Consider the following 21,810-nt stretch of genomic DNA (forward strand, 5'->3'; position numbering starts at 1 on the left):
ACAGGGAGGAGCTAGATGAGCTTGATTTTTTTCACAGATTATCTGTCTCATATTCTACTTTCAGGACATAATGACAGTTTTAACAAAAATTTGTTTACAGATGTTACCTACTGGAGCTTTAAATATCTATTGACTGCTACAGATATTCAGTACTTCACCTGATCTTCCATTATACTGTAAATGTGAGAGGACACACAACTAATAAAATGGGATCATTTGAGAATCCAAAGGTTTGTCCAAGCTTGAAAAACTCTACTTTTCCCAAATCCCGCAGATTTTGTGCTGTAGTGGGGTTTCGCAAATGAATAATGCAATGCAGGTTGCATCCTTAACATTACCCAAGGGTGTTATAATGGACATTAGCATAAACATTCAATCTTGGTCATTTCATCTTGTAAATCAACTACAACAGTTTAAAGTCAGTTCAACAGAATAACACATTTGGTTTAATTGCACAGGGAAATCAATACTTTACACTGAGCTCAAGTATTGTGTCGCATCAGTAATTGGAACAGATCCATCATTGTTGGTTTAACACATCATGCATGATGAGAACACATTGTTTGTATCAAGACAACCCGGAGATTTACTAAAAGAAAGAAATAAATCATTTGCATATTTTGAGAAGTACGTATTTCATTATCCAGTTGATCTGTGTGCTTTGATGGCTGAATCTGACATGACTAGCAGCAGATTGTCAGTCGCCTGGAGAATGTTACTGCATCGTTACTGCTCTGACAGACAAGCGTGAAATCACGATGCCAATATTCATAAGAGGAAAAAAAAACAATGGGCACCATCCTGGGAAATATCAGCAGGTGTATGAGAACATTGAGCTAGTGTCTGTGTATTTGGTGTAAAGCCCCCTGCAGTGCACGAGTAATTAGCGCACTGAAAGACAAATTACACAAGAAAGTTTGAGAACAAAACGGCTATCTGGAGGTCCATCTTAACAGGCCCTTTGCCATACTGTAATGTTTAACAGTTTGTAAAACCATATTTTGTAATTTAATTATATTTATCTGAATGCATTCCTTCTTGCAATAGAAACAGCAGACCTTCTCTAAACTAGTCATGCACCAATCATGATTTTTTTTTTTTTACAAGCAAATGGGCCAATTCCGATACTGGTTACCATTTTTTTTTAAAGCAAAAATAAGTGTTGTTTATTTTGGCTATTCCAGGCCAAACTGGCCTTAAACAAAAAATAAATATAGCCATTTAAAATTAGATTGCATTTTATTCACGCACCAAACAAAGATGCTACACACGTGACATGTTGTTTTTGATTTAAATTTGATTGTGTCATTTCAAGATTTAAGTAGGTCAGTAGGTGGCGCTTAGAAGCAGCAATTTAGTGTTTCCTTGGTTACCGCTACACAAAGAAGTGCTGTGCTTAATAAACACTACTTTCATAGGTATTATACGGAGGTAAGAGGAAAAGAAAATGCAATCAGAACTTTTTTGAAGATAGACAGTTCCCTTCAGAGATACATTCATATAAACCCAGACCAATTCAATATTTATATTTTTCTTCCAATATTTCGAGCATCACAAACAGTGAGCTTGCTGTGTCTGGTACAGTATTTTCTCTGCAGTCGGGTCTTTAGTGTGTCCCGTCTCTTGGCCTGTGTTAACATCCTATTTTTAGACTTCTCAATATTTCCACACAAATTACATTTTGGGAAATTACTGCAATGCAGTTGTTAAAGTCCGGAACAGATATTGACCAAAAGAAAAAAGAAGAAAACTATTTATGGTGGCTAACCGGTGTATCTCTACTCTAGACCCCATAAGCTACAAAGCGGACTAGACTTTGTCGTTGACATGAGGATAGCGATCATAACTCTCTCTCGTTGATCTATACTCTGATCCATCTGCCCAAAATGAGCTCAGGTTAATATTTTATATCAGAGCGAGAGCCACAGATCCTTTATTATATGCAACCTTCAGAGAGCAGAGCATGTCAACTGCTGTCTCAGGAGCATGCTTGCAATGATCCGGAGGAAACTCAGTCCCTGCTCAAACCTAGGCTATTTCCTCATGATTTATGCTGACTTCCAGATTCCCATCCAAAAAAAGCACCGACACAGAATTCCCAATGTATGGTAGATGAATTCGCATCGATTCTGCCAGCGCCTGTTTGCGTGACTGAGGAAGCCAAAGCAGTTATGGAAAGGAGAAAAGAAAAGACGACAAGCTCCTCAGAGGTTTTGATCTTTGTTCAGAGCCTGCAGGGTTTTGCCCTGTAGCATTTGCATCTGTCAGCACAAATGTAGTACAAGTTTCCCCAGAGAATTACCACAGAAGCTGTGCTACAAACAATTACTATTCTTTACTTTGATGGGCTGAACGTTTTCTGTTATGCTCTACTTTTAACCCGTCATTATTATTATTTTCCTGACAATTCTATAAATGTTCACTACTGTTGGGTTGGTAAGTATTTTTAATGTATAAGAAAGAAGCCTTTTGCTCACCAAGGCTGCGTTTATTTAATCAAAAATACAGCCAAACATATATTTTGAAATATTATTAGAATTTTAAAATGATTTTTTTATTTGAATATATTTTAAAATGCAATTTATTCCTATGATGGCAAGTTGAATTTTTTTTTATGTTGTGAGGCATAAATTAACTCAACCTGATTTGTTAAACATTATTACATGAATTAGTTTTCCTATTTATGTTTTTTACATTTGGAGATTTTCGTGTGAACTCAACCTCTGTATGCCACAATGTTGCAAATGAGAAACATATATACAACACCTAAAGCCATAGTGCTCAATTCCTCTATAAATAATGGGTCTTGCTACTCCAGTTCAGCTTATATAAGTAAACAAGCCTTTTTTTATTTTTTATGAAAACATTAATATTACCTTTCTGTGTCAAAGGGATATGCTAAACAGGTCATCTGCCATAGGCCAGAGAACTGTAATTCCAGTGAAGGAGGAAGAAACACGGGCCTAATTAACCCCAGCTTGAGCGTGATTTTGCTCTTGGCTCTTTTAAAGTAGAAGGAAGTTCTTCTGAAGTGAAGGACTACAATGCTGCTATCTCGGCAGGGGTGGGAGGAAGAAGTCACACTTGTTTCATGTCCTTTATGGGCTTCAAGCTGAGGAGCTCGACAGAGGTTTAATCGCATTAAACCATTAATCACCTGCAGAGAGCCTCCATGCAGCCTGTGTTTGGCTCCCTACCATGGAATTATTTCACCCAAACATTTTTTATATATATATATATATATATATATATATATATATATATACCTGTACATATTATATATATTTGTGGTGTTTAAGGCAAGTATCACTATACTATTACTTATACTTAGGGATAGAAATTTAAAGTCAAAAATTTCTGATAAAAAACACGAAATGTCTAGGGGTGCTTCTCAATATCCCTCCTCGTCTCCTCGCTCCTCTGTCCTCCATCCTATGACCCGGAAACCAATCAAGCACAGCCATCTTGAAGGACATCTCAATTCTCTAATTGCACCGTGAGGAGTCGAGGATCGAGGAGTGAGGAGGCTTTCAGAGGAGTCATGAGCGAGGATACAGGTGTATCCTATGCGGAACTGTTCCATTGACTAAACGTGACGCACGTATACATTCTCCTCCCCCTTCACATCGGTCACAATCTTTTTAAATTATAGTTTACCTATGCAGTTTATATAAACCACACATCTCACATATTTCAACAGGGTATCTTGCTTTATTATTATTCATTATGAATTTCTTAAATAAACAAACTTCAACAACATAAGGGCAGATGCTTTGAGCGCTGCTGATGACGCTGTGAAGTGACGCTCGAATGATCAAGTATTCCAATGTATAAAAAAAGCTTTAATTCGATTCCTCAGTCCTCATTTTCTTTCCTTGCGTCCTTCCCTCACAACCTACAGGGAGAGGAGCTGAGGCACTAGGAAAGGAAGCGAGGAATGGAAACGAGGACGCACAAATAAGAAATGAGAAGCACCCTAGGTTTGTAAGCCACAATTATTTAAGTAAAATAATGCCAAATGATTTTGAAACAAAAAAACTTGATTAATTGCACTACTTGAAAAAATATACATTGCATTAACCATGCTTGCATTTTAATACATTATAATTCAACATTTCACACCCAGTAACTGCAGGAATAGCAGTAGAATACCAATCCATAAACTCCATCTGCTATTAGTTGACCTCACCAACAGGTTGTGCAAGTGGTTGTTGACAAAGACCAGAGCAACAGGTAAAGAGAGTCATTCCTTCATTAAATGTTAAATTAAAATGTATGAAATGAAGTTAGAAACGTGTACACCAATGTCGTATGTAACTTTAGAGACAGCCCCTAAATGTGCGAATATCGAACGTTCAATGTCATTGACAAACCAACTTTATGCCAGTATATCACTGGGAAACACTTAGCGTGAAACTTTGTGTGTTACATTCATATTCTGAGTTAGATTAGATCTAAAATTAAATATAAAAAATATAAAAACTTCAATATAAAATGAAGGAAACTAAACAACCGAGAGAAATATATGTCACCTCAGATGTAACGTTTGATCTGTACATCAGCATCGGGGAATAATATTATAATCTCGTTCACGGTAGAGAAAGCTTTCATGCACTAAAGTAACTGTAAAGACTTTGTGTCTTTATCAGCCTTTCCATATATACACTGGCCCTGATAATCTTCACAAATATGCTTGCTCGTGATTTCAAAATAAAAGTTTAAACCCACTCTCGGTTTGCATATTTGGTTGTCCACATATTCTTGTTCAAGAAATTACAGTGGCAGTGGTATTACTATCATAAAGAAGTGTACAGATATGAAAATAAAGGGAACATTTGAATTAAATGCCGTTTGACCAATATTAAACAAGGATTTGATCTGCTCTAAAGTTGGCCGTTGGCCCCCTTTGCAGAGATTTGTTATAATGCGTAATATACAGTACATAAGTTGATTGTTTAATTTAAATTATAATATGCATTTTAACAGTATTGTTTTATACAACCATATGATTACTTGCTTTAGTTTTAATACTTTATTTGAACCAAAAATGATTGCCTCATTGTTATTATATATGTATTTTAAGTCATTATTAAAGGCTATTATTTGATTAGGTCTATTTTTCTTACCACAAAAAAAAAAATCAGATTACTAGATTATTTGTCAAAATAATCGACCGATTAGTCGATTACCAAAATAATCGCTAGTGACAGTAGTTAAGACAAGTTGTAGCTGCAATCAAAGGCAATTCATAAATCTCTGTTAAATATGGTTCACAATTAAAATATAAATATACATGAGGTTAAAAATCATATGATTGAAATTATGTTTCATGGCCAATAAATAGTAATTGCATGTTTATTTCTTTTGTGAAAAAACTGTGAGGAAAAAGGTGGAACTTATTTTTTTGTTCCGTGCGGAAATTATAATTTGTTGTTATAGGGACGCTGTATGGGTGCACTCGCTAAGATCTAGAAGAGAGATATGTGCTGCGGCTTGCGAGCCTGCTTTCTAAAAGCTACGGAAGATTGTAAAAGTTATATAAGTTGTTGGTGAAGTGTGAAGACGAATACCCTTCTAAGTTTACCCTCTCGGGTTCATGCGGCCAATGAGTTCTGACGGCAATTTGGAAATGCAACAAGTGAACATGTAAAGACATGCCCGTCATCGAATAAATGCCCGTGAAAACCCAGGAATGACTTGAGCCTTTATTAAAACTCGAGGGGAGTAACAGTCAGAACTCAGCCTGCTTCGTGCTGGAGGAGAAGAGAGCGGTGCCTGTTGCAACGGAGCCGTTAACGAGCAGCTCGTTACATCGTTAACTACGCTCACAAGCATCAAAGACATCACGGACTGCGTGCGTGCACGGAAACCCGACAAGTGGCAACCGGGACCAGAAGTGTCGTGGGGTGAAGCTACAAAGAAGTAACACATTTAAGCAAGTTTAAATGTTAAGAAGTAGTTTAATCCTGCTAACTTTTAAAGGGACTCTAAAGTGCTAAAAGGGGTCGAAGTGTATGTGTCTGCAATTAAGTTTAAGTTTAATTGTATGTTTATTTCTTTTTAAGGTGATTTAATTGCAAGTCTAATCACTTCATTGTGTAAGTTAAAGGTGCACTAAGGCAAGGCAAAGAGCAAGGCATATTGTTGTTGTTTTTTGACATTGAAGGTAATTCTCTATTTCATACAAGGTGAAAATAATTTGCTTTAAGGTGTTTACACACATTTTTAAGGTTAATTCTAACAGAGTTCATATTTAAAGTTAAATAGTATTACATCCCGTAGTGCTTTAAAATAATCTAGGTAATTATACAAACTCACAAGTAATCTGAATTTAAGTCAATACACATACATTAGCTCAAGTAGGGAAATGGCTGAGCCTGAAGTCCAAGGAAGTGAAGCTGTAAAGTTGCAGGATCAAGCAAGCCCTGATGAAGAAACTGTAGACTCAAGCCCACAGCAAGAGGCAAATACAAGTCAAGTAGTTGAAGAAGATGCTTTGAGAAAAAGCCAAAGAAACAGAAAGCTTACTGAAAAGGGCCAGGCTCTACACGAAGAAAGAGTGAATAAGCTTCAGTTTCGCTTTAAGACTAATTATGACAAATGGAAAGCTATTGCCAAACAAGCTAAGAGAGCACTCGATGCACCTAGCACTGCAAGCTTACAGGATCACATTGTAAGGGTCCAAAATGCTTCAGGAGAAGTAAAGCAAACCTATCACGAGTTGCGCAGTCACGACACTCCTGACAGTGACACTCGTCGTCGAGTAGACACATGTCATGCTGTTTCTGTAAGGATAATAGAACAAGCAGCAGAGATTCTTAAAGAAGGCGAAAGTGGTAAATACCCAGCTAAAAGGTCAACTCACTGGAGTGAGGCTGGCTCGGTGTTCCAATCTTCAGCATCTCACAGATCCAAACGTACAGGTAGTGCAATCACGCGTTCAAGCCATTCGAGTAATTCATCTGCAAAGAAACAAGAAGCAGCAGCAGAACTGGCTGCAACTGAAGCTACCTTGAAAGTGATGCAAGAAATGGAGCGTGAGCAAAGGGAGCTTGAAAATCTTGAAGCTGAAAACAGAAAAAGACTTGCACAACAAGAAGCAGAAAATGCTGAAAAACGAAAGACATTAGAGGAAAAGCGTAGGCAGATAGAACGCTTAGAAACTGTCAAGAAAATGAGAGCCGCCAAAGCACGTCTACAGGTCTACGAACAAGAATCAACTTCAGATGAAGAAATATCAGACCTTCTACACAGTAAGTCAAAGCCGAAAGAACCGGCACCTTACCTGGTTAGTTTGCCTGAAGTTCACTTTGCACAACCCACTATTAACCCGCAACATGCAACCAATGCTACACAAGAAGATAGCACTACTGCATTAGCCAGAGCATTAGCAGAGTCAATCAACATAAGTCGTTTACCAGTACCAGAACCTTCAGTCTTCATTGGAGACTCGCTCAAGTACAAGGATTGGAAAATGTCCTTTCAAACCCTGATAGACAGGAAGAACATCCCTGTAAATGAAAAGCTCTACTACCTTCGCAAGTATGTTGGTGGGCCAGCAAGAAAAGCAATTGAGAGCTATTTCCTGTTGGGAACAGACACAGCGTATCTTGCAGCATGGAACATTCTGGAGGAAAGGTATGGAAGCTCATTTGTAATCGCCAAAGCCTTCAGGGATAAGCTCACATCATGGCCAAGGATTGGACCAAAGGACAGTGCTGAACTACGAGAGTTCTCAGACTTTCTCAGAGGCTGTGAAGCAGCAATGTTCCAGATTAAGAATCTTGAAGTTCTCAATGACTGCAGCGAAAACCAGAAAATGCTCAGTAAGCTTCCTGATTGGTTAACGGCGAGCTGGAATAGAAAAGTCATTGACATACAAGAACAAAGTGGGTCATTTCCAACATTCAGCAACTTTGTCGACTTCGTTACAAGAGAGGCGAAGATAGCGTGCAATCCGATAACATCGCTTCATGCACTAAAGGCAAGTGACTTTGAAAAACCAAAGGCCTCAAAGATCCGTAGTGTTGGCGCAAAAGTGTTAGCAAGCAGTTCTGAAGAGAAATCAGACACTAAGATGTGTATCTTTTGTGAAAGACCAAACCATGGAATTCATGTCTGCCGAAAGTTCATGGACAAGTCAATTACTGATCGAGTCAAGTTTGTACAAACAAAGGACTTGTGCTTTGGATGTCTAAGCCCGGGTCACCGTTCAAAGAAATGTGAAAGGAGAAGTGTTTGTAATACATGCAAAGGGAAACATCCAACATGTTTACATCAGGAACGTGACAGGGAAGTCAAAAGGACAAAGGATCCTGACAAGGAACAAAGGGACACAAGGGAAACCAAACAACCGAGTGCAGAAACATCAAACAAGGCAATATCCAACCGTGTTCTACAAAACACTAACAGTGATTTCACATCCACAATCGTTCCAGTTTGGTTGTCCACAACAAGCGATCCAGAACACGAGGTTCTTGTCTATGCCCTTCTGGACAGTCAGAGCGACACCACATTCGTTCTTCAAGAAAAGGCAGATGCTCTAGTCGCAGAAAAGAAACAAGTGCAGTTGAAACTGTCCACACTGTCATCCAGGGACACAGTCATTCGAAGTCAAAGGTTATTTGGGCTACAAGTTAGAGGCTTCTACGCATCCAAGAGAATTCCTCTCCCAACGACATACACAAGAGAATTTATCCCTGCTAATCTAAGTCATATTCCCACACCCAAGACAGCAAGAGCATGGCCTCACTTAGAGATCCTTGCTGAAGAGATCGCTCCCATGATAGAGTGTGATGTCGGCCTGCTTATAGGGTACAACTGTTCGCAAGCTCTGTTACCCAGAGAAGTGGTGTCAGGAAAGGACAATGAACCATTCGCTCAAAGAACTGACCTTGGCTGGACTATAGTCGGCAGTACTGATCCCTGTGTGGACTATGGTGACGCTATAGGAAGCAGCCACAGAGTCATAGTTAAAGAAGTGACACCTTCAGTTCAGTCACCAACCCCCTTACCAAATGAAGTCAGGTACGTCTGTCGTACACAAGTCAAAGAGCTAGTCACACCACTAGATGTGATAAAAGTACTGGAGTCCGATTTCAATGAACGCCGCATGGAGGACTCTCATTTCTCTCAAGAGGATCTGCGTTTCATTTCCATAATGGAGGAAGAAGTAAAAATGAAAGCGAATGGTCACTGTGAGTTGCCCTTACCCTTTAAGAAGGACAGACCAAATCTGCCAGATAATAAAATCTGTGCCGAACACAGACTCAAATGTCTAAAGAAAAGATTTGAGAAAGACAGGCAATACCACAAAGACTACACAACATTCATGAATGAAACAATAACACGTAGAGATGCGGAAAAGGTTCCACCTGACGAACTGGACAAAAGCCCCTCCTGGTACATCCCTCACCATGGGGTCTACCACCCCCAGAAACCTGGAAAAATAAGAGTCGTGTTCGACTGCTCTGCAAGGTACGAAGGTGTGTCTTTAAATGACTTTCTGCTCACCGGGCCAGAGTTGACCAACACCCTGGTTGGTGTTCTATGTCGGTTTCGTAAGGGTCAAGTAGCGGTGATGTGCGACATAGAACGCATGTTTCACCAATTCCATGTCAAGCCAGAAGATCAAGACTACTTCCGCTTTCTGTGGTGGGACAATGGAGACTTCTACTCCAACCCTTCCGTCTACCGTATGTGTGTCCATCTGTTTGGAGCCGCTTCATCACCCGGCTGCGCAAACTATGGCCTCAAGTACATCGCAGCTCAAGGGCAAGGTCATTTCAGTGAAGCTACAATTCGTTTCATTGAGAGAAACTTCTATGTGGATGATGGCCTAATAAGTGTCCGCTCAGAAGAAGAGGCTATTCAGTTGGTAAACGAAGCAAGACAACTCTGCAATACAGGCAAGTTGCGACTTCATAAGTTCATATCAAACAGCCAACAAGTATTAGCATCCCTCCCAAAGGAAGACTGTGCAGAGACAGTAATGAAACAAGACTTAGCTCTTGGCGAACAACAGATTGAGAGAGCTCTAGGCGTAAAATGGTGTGTCGCTTCAGATCATTTCCAGTTTCGAGTAGTCGTGAATGAGCGCCCTCTCTCTAGAAGAGGAGTTTTGTCCACAGTAGCCTCTATCTTCGATCCACTTGGTTTTGTGGCGCCTTTCGTCCTACTTGGGAAACAAATACTTCAACAGATGTGTCGTGAGAAGATCGACTGGGATGAGCCAATGTCAAATGAGCTAAGGTCACGGTGGGAGTCCTGGCTATTGGATCTACAGAGCTTAGCCAATGTCAAGATTGAGCGATGCTACTTACCAGTAGATTTCAAGACCGTTCACAAGTATGAAATTCACCATTTTTCAGACGCAAGTGTCACAGGGTATGGAGTCTGTACTTATCTAAGAGCAACCAGTACAACAGGACAGATACACTGCGTCCTAGTTATGGCCAAAGCCAGAGTATCCCCCACAAAGTTAACTACGGTGCCAAGACTCGAGCTGTCCGCAGCAGTTGTAGCAATACGCACAAGTGACATGCTCAGAGGAGAATTGGAGCTTGAAGATGCCCAGGAATTCTTCTGGACAGATTCAAATGTCGTCTTAGGATACATTAATAATGACGCGAAACGGTTTCATATCTTCGTAGCTAACCGCATACAGCGCATCAAGGAAAGTACAAACCCAACTCAGTGGAAATACGTGACGTCAGAAGACAATCCCGCTGACCATGCGTCACGAGGACTTAAGGCAAAGGAGCTCATTGCTTCCAATTGGTTTAGTGGTCCAGAGTTTCTCTGGCAGGAAGAGCTTCCAAGCGGTGAGGTTAAGATGAGAGAACTTGATGCCAAAGATCCAGAAGTGCGTAGGGTCATTGTGCACCAGACCTCAACAACAACAGATTCACTCACTAATCGCTTTCTTAAGTTTTCAAGCTGGACAAGACTAGTGAAAGCAATCGCCAGACTCCAAAGATTTCTCAAGGAGTTTAAGGGTACAATATAGAGATCCAATGAAGCCACAAGTCTTCAGGAAAGACAGGATGCGGAGCTTACCATCATGCTCATTGTACAAAGGGAAGTCTTCTCCAAAGAGATCAATGATCTTGAGTCACAAGGGGAGATGACCAAAGACAAAAACAATAGGCTGTACCGACTCAATCCCTTCTTAGACCACAGGAGCATCCTTAGAGTAGGAGGTCGATTAGAGCATGCTGTCATGCATCCACACATCAAACATCCAGTCATCTTTCCAAAAAACAACCACATAACAAGGTTACTGATCGATCATTATCACAGACAAGTGCAACATCAGGGGCGTGGCATGACCATGAACGAGTTGAGATCAAATGGCATCTGGATCCTCGGATGTAGTCAAGCTGTGTCATCAGTCATCTACCACTGCGTCAAGTGCAGAACGTTTAGACGTCACACTGAAGAACAGAGAATGGCAGACCTGCCGCGTGAGAGAATGGAGACAACTCCTCCCTTCACGTATTGTGGGATGGATTGTTTCGGTCCGTTTTACATCAAAGAAGGTCGAAAAGAGCTGAAACGTTATGGACTATTGTTCACATGCATGTGCTCTCGTGCAGTGCACATAGAGTTACTAGACGATCTATCAACCGATGCATTCATTAACTCACTTCGTGCCTTCATTGCCCTACGTGGAAACGTTCGTCAACTACAATCAGATCAGGGCACCAATTTTGTTGGAGCGAGGCGTGAATTCCTGGAAGCAGTAAAGGAAATGGATCAAGAATGCCTTAAAAAACTAGGATGCGAGTTTGTAATGAACCCTCCCTCTGCTAGCCATATGGGCGGAGTTTGGGAAAGGCAGATCCGGACAATCAGAAGTGTGTTAACATCCATCCTGGATCAGTCATCCCGAACACTCGACAGTTCATCCTTACGGACCTATCTTTATGAAGTGATGGCAATCATAAACAGCCGACCTATGACAACACTCTTACTCAGTGACCCAACAGGTCCTCAGCCTCTTACGCCCAATTTACTTCTGACAATGAAGTCCTCAATAATCTTGCCTCCACCTGGAAACTTTGTAAAGGAAGACCTCTACCTCCGCAAGAGATGGCGTAGAGTCCAATACCTTGCCAATGAATTTTGGCACAGATGGAAAAAGGAGTACCTATTGAGTTTACAACAACGACAGAAGTGGCACAAGACGAGGAGAAATGCGAAGGTTAATGATATAGTAATTGTACAAAACGATACTGCACCCAGAAATGAATGGAAGCTGGCTAAAGTTGCTAATGTGTATCCATCTGAAGATGGATGTGTGCGGAAGGTCCAGTTACTGATCAGCGACTCCGCATTAGATGATCAAGGAAAGAGACTCAGCAAACCAGTCTATCTGGAGAGACCTATCCACAAGACAGTCACATTACTTGAAGCTGACTAACATATCTTTAACTTACAGTAATCGCTCACACATAGTTCATTGGTTGAAATCACAAGTGATTTGGTGGGAGTGTAGCTGCAATCAAAGGCAATTCATAAATCTCTGTTAAATATGGTTCACAATTAAAATATAAATATACATGAGGTTAAAAATCATATGATTGAAATTATGTTTCATGGCCAATAAATAGTAATTGCATGTTTATTTCTTTTGTGAAAAAACTGTGAGGAAAAAGGTGGAACTTATTTTTTTGTTCCGTGCGGAAATTATAATTTGTTGTTATAGGGACGCTGTATGGGTGCACTCGCTAAGATCTAGAAGAGAGATATGTGCTGCGGCTTGCGAGCCTGCTTTCTAAAAGCTACGGAAGATTGTAAAAGTTATATAAGTTGTTGGTGAAGTGTGAAGACGAATACCCTTCTAAGTTTACCCTCTCGGGTTCATGCGGCCAATGAGTTCTGACGGCAATTTGGAAATGCAACAAGTGAACATGTAAAGACATGCCCGTCATCGAATAAATGCCCGTGAAAACCCAGGAATGACTTGAGCCTTTATTAAAACTCGAGGGGAGTAACACAAGTAGTTAAGTTTATAAGAAATTATTATTATCACGCTGCTTTGCTTGAACTGAGGCGCTACAGCAATCTGTCACTCCACATTAAAGTGTGTCAAAACGACACTATTTGAATTTCATTACAAAATGTACAGACTTTGTAACTTTTGATATGAAGCAATGTCCGAGTTTTCAAAGCAACAAAGCTTATTGTGATTATTGTATCTTATCCATGTTGTGAGAATGAAATAGACCATGACAGTCAAAACACGGCATAAGCACTAATAAAGAAATTAATTTTCAGCGGCCAAAATGTTGGTGCATCACTAATGGGAACCACCCATAACGCCTCAGCAATCTCATAGGTAAGCCCAGACAACCACCCACAACACACATCATGACGGTACATTTGTTGCATAGGCCAACACTTGATAACACAATCTTTCTTTTTTGTATATTTGAAAAAAGAAATCTTGTTTTGTTGAAATCATGTCTTGTCTTTTTCTGTGACTTGCATTTGGATGCCTGACCCTTTGCAGCTCAGTCGAAGTGTATTGATCTGCACATTACAGGCCACGGGAAGAACTTAACGCAAGCTTATGCAACAATGAAACATTGTATGAACATGTATTTCTCAAGAAAAGGGAGAAGTACTGTGTGAAATAACGGTAAGAAAAGTCTATTTTTTTAAATCTATATATGTTTTTTAAGAGGGAACAGTTTATCGCACCTTTAAACAAAATATTAATAAAATTTAAAAAATTACATTACACAAAAGGTTAACTACGTACCTTACATTAGACTTTTATGGCTAATATAGTATGGTATAGTGAGAATAAGGAGTAAAATAACACCTCAATTTTTTTCAAAGGCTCAAACTGAGCAAAACTATGCAATTTGGTTATTTATTTGGCAAATAGTACGATGAAATTCTAACAGCTTGTCATGTAAATCAATGACATTAACAGAATAACGGACTACATACATAAAATGCATATAATTATCAGCTGTCAATCTGCTGTATATCTCTCTCCCAATAATATGACTTATTAAGATGATATTTAAATGCTTCGTTTTTGTTTTTTTAACAGTTGGGTCAGAACAATGCAAAGCAACACAATGATGATTGGGATGATTTTTTATTTTTCTAAAAAATATTTTTCGTAATTCATGTGGCGCGCACCTTCACGCTCGTGCGGACGCGGTGAGTATAAACCAGGCTTAAGGGTCTTACGTTAACTTATCAAACAGCATTTCTCCAGGACACACATGCAGTGAATGGATTATAACGACTCCAGTCCAAACGATGATAAAAAGAGCTTTTTAATGTAGAGTAATTGGAGGTTTGCTCAGAAATGCATTGGGAAATAAAAGCAGCAGATTACAGGGGGGAAAGATTAGACGTCTAATATAGAATAGATGAGATTTCAGAGCACAACAACAGGCAGAATGTGATTAAAGAATCAGGGAGGACTTTGTCTAATCATGCTAATTAAGAAGCATGCAAACTGGGACCTACAATCGCCTTTTAAGCCGGATCTTTTATTGCCCTTCGGGTTTGTGAATGCGGGCAGGGTTTGAGGTGTGATCTCTGCTGTGTGGAGATTGTGGCAGATACACATTTAACTCTACAGAAGATATTCAGCTCTTTGGAGGGCTGAAAAAAACGCATAAACCAGCTAAATGAGCATTATCTGACCAGCTTTTTTTTATTTATTCTTAACGAACAGCATGCAAACAACATTGAAACTTTGTGAATTATTTAAAAATGATTATGACCAATTACTATTTTTATTTTATTTTTTATTTAACACCCTTATTGTCTCTTTGAATTGGTCATTTATGTCATTGTAGTGATGCTCATTTCTTAAATATGATCATTCTGACATGACTTGGGAGGGAAAAAACAAGAAATTTAGGAAGGGAAGAGGGAAGGAATGACAAAGAAAGACTCCGGGAAAGAACGTGTTCGAGGAACGTGATTTGCTGTCCTTCAATACTTCCCTCTACAGACAGAAAAAGGAAATCAAATTGATACTAGGTAGCTGCAGTAAATTACAGGGAGGATAAAATAAGAACCCAGTACGTGTTTAAATATCACAAACAACACAAGTATGACAGTATCGGAGAGGGAGAGATGGGAACTGTTGGGCTAGTTTTTGCAGCTCTAGTTCAGTTTAGTGAATAAGTCGAACAAAGGCTTAAGTGATGAAAGTTAGCAAAGAAGTTAAGACGTCAGAGACAGAAGGCTAATTTTTCATCATCTTACCTGGGCATTCCATTACGTGAAAATTTTCATATCAACATGAGATGCCTGGATTGATGAAAGTGATCAACATGATTGATATTACCAAAATGGCAAGCTAGCGCTGCTTTGTTTACAGTTTGTATATCTGCAGTCCTTGTTTCAGTTTCACTTTTTTAATAGATGAAAATAGACTACTCATACCTTCTGAAATTAATAGCTATTTCTTTAGATGTAGGTGCAGCTTTTTGGGCCAGACGCAGCAAACACGAGGGAAATCATTTCAGCATTATTACTCCAGTCTCCAGTGTCACATGATCCTACAGAAATCAGTCTAATATGTGATATGCTGCTCAAGAAACATTTCTTATTATCAGTATTGAAAGCTGTGCTGCTTAATTTTTGTTTGGATTATTTGAGATAGAAATCTTTTGTAACATTATAAATGACTGTCACTTTTGATTAAATTTATGTCCTTTCTGAATAAAAATTCTTACCACAAACTTTTGAAAGGTAGTATAGATAAAACAGTTTTGTGTGTTAAAAAGTTAAAACAGTATTTATTTATTTATTTATTACTGCTTCATTGCAGTGCTCCTGACTATTTAAATAAATAAATGTTTTAAGTTGGTGTATCATTACTTTGGAATTTAATATAAGGACCCTTATTTCACTTGCACTTTTTAATCACATTTCAATAAAAATGTGTATATCATAATATAACATTGTAATATCATATCACAAAAAAGAATATTATTATTTCTGCTTATATCCACATTTCTGCACTACTCCATGATATGAAGCTCTCATATTAAAATAATGCCAAGCTAAACTGCATAGCAGAAAAAGTTTACAATTGGCAGAGAACGCAATAAACAACAAAAGGAAATCAAGATTATAGGAAAACAAGTCCACATGCTATGTGTTATTACTAATTTTGCAGTTTACGGCACTTGACTTGAAATATGACATGAGTGAACAGTCAGCCTATGTAACAGCAGCTGCGGTGTATTGTTTATCACTCGATTATGCTGTTCATGTGATGTCTCCGTCTGGTGATATCATTTTAATGACCATCATATAAGCAGAGGCTTTAGTGCCCACACACACTGATCAGCAGAGAGCCTTACAACTCAACAGTCAAACCTTCTTGACTCAGTCTCTACAGCCATCAATGACGTAAATCAAATCATCTCAACCGCACAGGACAGTGAGTGGAGACTGACTGTAATTGCGGGAGGTCTGAAGATGCAGAGGAGGAGATGTGTTGGAGAGCGCAGATGTGGATGCAGTGAGTTATGCTTTACTCTTTTAAACATTGGTTGTTTCTCAAAGCAAAAAACGGATGGATGACTAACAACGAAAGCCAAGAGGCAGCCAAAACAATTTAAAAAAATTATAACACTATTATTGACGACTCATCAACATTGAATACTGATTTGGGTTGTTTTGCATATCAACCAGCCATGATACTGAAAACTGTTTCGCTGTCATAACACTCATGGCTTAATTTACTTTGCCAGCCATCTACTGGTTGCAAAATAAGTAGCTGGAAAAATTCATTTTGAAAGGGACTTTATTGCTTTTGTCTAAGGATACAAGATACACTCCATATGTACCACATTTGTTATTAATCAACACTAGAGATCAGTATTAGCTGATATTCGACAGATTTACAATTGCATTAAAATACTGATAATTCCATAACTATGTTAAACCTAATCTTTAATTACATTCAGCAAATCTAATTTTATATCTATTTGTCACCATGTACATTAAAAGTTAAAAATGCCTTTATTTTCTTAATTGTTTCTAAAATTTATTAAGACAAAATAGGGTAGAATTTTATTATCCACCATTTATCAATTACTGGACAACATAATAAATATTTAAATCTGCTTATAGGTCTCAGACAGATTTTTCATATCATGCTTTCCTACTTTTGTCCATGTTTAAACAGGAAAAAGGAGAGAAAACTGTGCTCGTCAAACATTTCATGCAATGAAAAATATTTGGTGTAGGATTCACTTAAAAAAATTACTCACTTGTATGTGAATTTGATTTAAATACATTGAATTAAACAAGAGAGTAGAAAAACTGAAAAAGTATTAAGGCTTCACGATATTGAAAAAAAATGCGATATTTGATATGCGATACGATAATGCTTAAAGTGTGTAAAATAAACTTAAATGATCTATAAAATATATTTAAAATTATATAACCTACATACGGGTTTCACATTCTTTTTGTGACAATAAAAAAACCCTACAACGTCTGAAAGTGAACAGCAGTGTTTTACTGTAGCATAAGAAGTGTTATTTTAACATCAGTGTAAACCAGGGGTTTAGGGGTTCAGGTAGGCCTACATTAGGATTATTTAACAACAGAAACTGAATAATCAAATGTAAAAAATAAAGCACTGATTAGTTTTCACTCTATGAATTAAATATAATATATTAAAGCTACAAAAGTTTTTCAGCCTAGAGCAGCGAGTGATTTTCTCTTTGTCTTTTGTTCATGACCCAGTTATTGCAAGCCGCTGCAATATGCATATTGCGATATATACATCTGCAATATTTAGATAATTTCGATATATTGTGCAGCCCTAAATAGTATATTCTTGTAAAACATACTCCAATTATCTTTTTAAGCTCTAGAGAGCATATGTGACTAGCTGTCAATTATCAAATACAATAATTAAGACAATAGTAAGATTAAGACAATGAATCTTACTTAGTAAAAAAGAACAGGAATTGAAACTGATTTCTTATTAGATACATCCTACAGGCCCAGTGACTGGAAAACAACTGAAAAACAACAACAAAAATGATCACAGAAACACAAATTATGTGCATATTCAGAGAATAAATAATTCATAAACAGGATTTGATTATCTCCAAAAGTGCCGCCTGTCTTGGCGGTAAAAGGCGCTATTTACGGAAGCTAACCTTTGGCCGCCGGGCAGAGGAATCAGTCTCAGGTGGGCTCTGTGTTTGAGATAAGCTGTTTTGCCCATCTATATTATTCAAAAAGCCTGCAGCCGCCAGTGGCTTTTCTTCAATAACCACTGAGCATTTTCTCTGCCAGTAAAACAGTTGCTTGAGTCGAGACTGGTGGGCCATTCAGAGGAACAACAGGAGTGATTGTGACTATCGGATGACCTTATCTACAATTGGCAATAACTTCAGTTTTTGCTCAACATGGCAAAGGCCAGTTCATGACTGCGGTTCATGACAGACAGATGTTATCGCCCAATCAAGTATGAAGCTAGATGATTACCATCGCAGAGAAAAAGACAGGCTTGAATTTTGCCAGCAAAAAACATGATTATTTATGATGCACTGCAGCAAAAACGGTGTGAAGGAGCATAAAACACAAAAGAGACACAAAAACCAATTACATACACGAGCATGTCTGAAATATGAAAGCTGTGACAGAGGATATAAATAGAGTTAGATTTTTCACATTAAATGTATGGAAACAAGCAACGTGAACACTCTAGACATCTCCTTTTACGTTTCACTAAATAAATACATAAATAGATAAAAAGGTTTGGAACGACATGAGAGTTAGAAAATAATGCCATTACTGTTGTTTTTGGGTGCGACTGTCGCACCGCTTCATTTGAGAAAACTACCGTCCAATAAACACTGAAACGGAAAGATCTTCACAAAAATCTGTCAAAATAAAAGTTAGGTTTAACTTCTAGGAATTATGATAAAAATATACTACACTACTGTATAAAATGTATTTCTCAAAGTGATAATAATATTATTATTTCTAAGGAATATCATACAACCAAGATATTTTTCCATCCATGTTTTAAACTTATACAGTTCAGTTGTACATCTAATTTGAAAAAAAATAAAATAAAAATGCAATGTTTTGTTGTAAATTAATGGTTATTATATTTTCATTTGTTTACATTTTAAAAGCTTGATTAAATTGTTAAAGTTTATATGAACTTAAATTAAATCATAAAACACAGCATCTCGTACAATAAAATGGAAAATACAGAATTTAATGAAAAATAAAATAGATTTCATGGGGCCCTTAATTAAAAGATTTACTCTGTGGAGTTTAATTGTGAACAAACAAGTTGTTTACATTCATTCTCAAGGTCTAACAAATATGTGGAAAGCATTTTCTTCCCCATTAATAGTAAATTAATATCTTGATAAATATTGATATCGTATGATTTGGGAGGAAAAAAATTTGACCTGATTGAACTGCAACTAAATTCATAGTCATTGTGATTTTAATGCTTTTTCCTCCTAACCCAGCAGTATCTCAGTGCACATTATTTTTTACTCACAAAGAAAATGTGCTATTTGCTTTATTCATTGAATGTGAAAAATTAGCTTGCTTCATGGAGGGAAAAGATTTAAAATCATACTTTAATGAAAATTACATTCTCCATCACGAAATAACTAACACACAGAGTTTAGATATAGAGTGTTTCCATGGCATCAAATTCTTCTACAGCGACCATTTCCTGCCAATTTCAAGGAAATTGGCTAGCCAACTTATTAGAACATGGTGGTCTGACAAACTTTATATTGCTCCAAAAATGAAACTAATGGCAAGTAAGGCAAATGTATGTGCTTTCTCAGAGTTTAAACTTTTTGTTTAAAGTGGTTAGAGAAAATATTTTTTTTTTACGAGGTGATGCTGAAGAGCTAATGTAATTATGGCACATGACAATGCACAAATGCTGTCACCCCCGTTACACAATATATACATAACAGAGCAAAAGAGCTTTGCTAATGGTGGAAAGAGTTGCTGTCGTTCAGCCTTTCATTTCCATCCTAATGAACAGATATATGGCTAATAGCTAGCTAATGATTTAAATATCAGCTTTATGTACAACAGTTGTCACTTTAAATCAAGGCCAAGACACTCTATCCGCACTCAAAAAATGAGCATTTAGGATGATTGAAGATGAATTTGAGCGGTTCGGTTGTGGTGAGAATCCAATCCAAATGCAATGCATTGACGAACCAAGCTGTATTATAATTAATAATGGGAAATGTGTGAATTAAAAAGAAACTTTAACACTGACAAACTCGACTGCAAAATGTAATACTGTAGGCAAATACAACCTAATGTTCAATGACAAGTGGAATGAACCTTAATTTAAAAAAATAAAATAAAAACGTGCCGCAGACGGAACTGAATGTTGCAAATATCTGGTGCCAAAACCCAGCAAACTCTGTCAAAAATCCAAGTGTTTTTTAACTTGTTCAATTTGACTTGAGAAGAAGCCAAAATTGCAACTCCAAAACAAATAATTGGTTTGTCATTGAGAAAGCAATAAGTACAAAAACCTTCACCATTTTCTGATTTCACTGAGATGTTTCTCAATGGAAATAGTAAAAAAGGAAGAACATGAGGAAAACTCAGCTGAGAAAACCAGTTTCTTCTGAGAAGCTGTAATCACTGGATCCAGGTCCTCCTGAAGCCAAACAGACAGTCTGAGACACTCAAATAACTTATTTTTCTCCTTTACTCATCTCATTGTTCACCGCTCTGAACTCCAAACGATTACACCACTGCATTCATTCAGTTGACACAGGCGGTAGATACAACGCTGTGGGGTCTGAGTCACTGCTAATGACTGCTGGAGAGCGGAGAAACTAGATAAAGTAGGACAGGTCTAATATTCCAGTAGAAAATTGGTTGCAGTATGAGCCATATGATAAAAGACTAGCATGCTTTTCTGTCCGCTTAGCTCCTCCAGACAAGAGCGGGCCGGCCCAGAAAGCAGCTCCTCACACATGCTGATCTGACAGCATCCTGCCGACTACCCTAATGTCGGACAGAAGTCTGGGCAGCAGGTGGGGCATTTGTGATTGGACAGGAGGATGTAAGAGGACGTGACCCCACCTTCTGCTAGATATCTGCTTCCAGACACTGCCATGACAACTGGCAGCGCTATTTGCTGAAGACAGTGGCAATGGGAGTTCGGGAGTACAAGGGCCTGCTGGAAAACAGGCACAGCAGTGTGTTGCTAACTCTTACACCACTGAAGCAAGAGGTTTAAAGCTCAATCACAGAGACCTATTTTTTCGCTCAAGTACGTCATGCGTGTTATAGGTGCTATTTTACAGTATGCTATAATGAAATTCATCATTTGAGTTTCGCCAATTCCATTTCGCCAATTTCATTTGGCATTTTTCTTTACTAGTACTGGAGATTTAATACCTGAACATGTTCCCTGTTACAGAGACGTCTTCTCTGGTTGATGTTTGGCCAGCTTCCTCAACAACAGTGGCAAGTGGCGAAACGTGATCTGATGATGTGGCCTTCTGCTTGCTCGTGTGGGGCCTCTCTTCCTCATCCTCCTCCTCTGCCTCCATCCTTTCCTCTTTCCCTTTTCCATCGCTTTCATTGTCACTCTCCTCCCCGAGCATGTCATCCACCTGCCCAAAAGAGGAGTTCAATGCAGAATTAAAGGATCTGTTTATATAACAGAGCTAGACAATGTTTACCATATGAAAAATTAAGTTGTTGCACATTTATTTAATTTATATACTGCCATAAAATTTAATTTGGCTCTTGACCATTTTCCGCTCTATCCAACTCTTA

At 38.2% G+C, this 21,810-nt stretch overlaps 1 protein-coding gene across 1 annotated transcript in view; it reads right to left on the bottom strand.

The window, feature by feature from the left end:
* ctdp1 (CTD (carboxy-terminal domain, RNA polymerase II, polypeptide A) phosphatase, subunit 1) overlaps window positions 1–21,810 on the bottom strand; it is a 124,387-nt gene that overhangs the window by 25,694 nt on the left and 76,883 nt on the right. Inside the window, exon 12 of the mRNA XM_077196536.1 lies at window positions 21,427–21,644. Coding sequence (XP_077052651.1) covers window positions 21,427–21,644 — 218 coding nt within the window. The remainder of the gene's footprint in view (window positions 1–21,426; window positions 21,645–21,810) is intronic.

Source organism: Siphateles boraxobius, unplaced genomic scaffold, assembly GCF_051911475.1.
Source record: "Siphateles boraxobius isolate OS27281-9 unplaced genomic scaffold, OSU_SipBor_1 35, whole genome shotgun sequence".
NCBI lineage: Eukaryota > Metazoa > Chordata > Actinopteri > Cypriniformes > Leuciscidae > Siphateles > Siphateles boraxobius.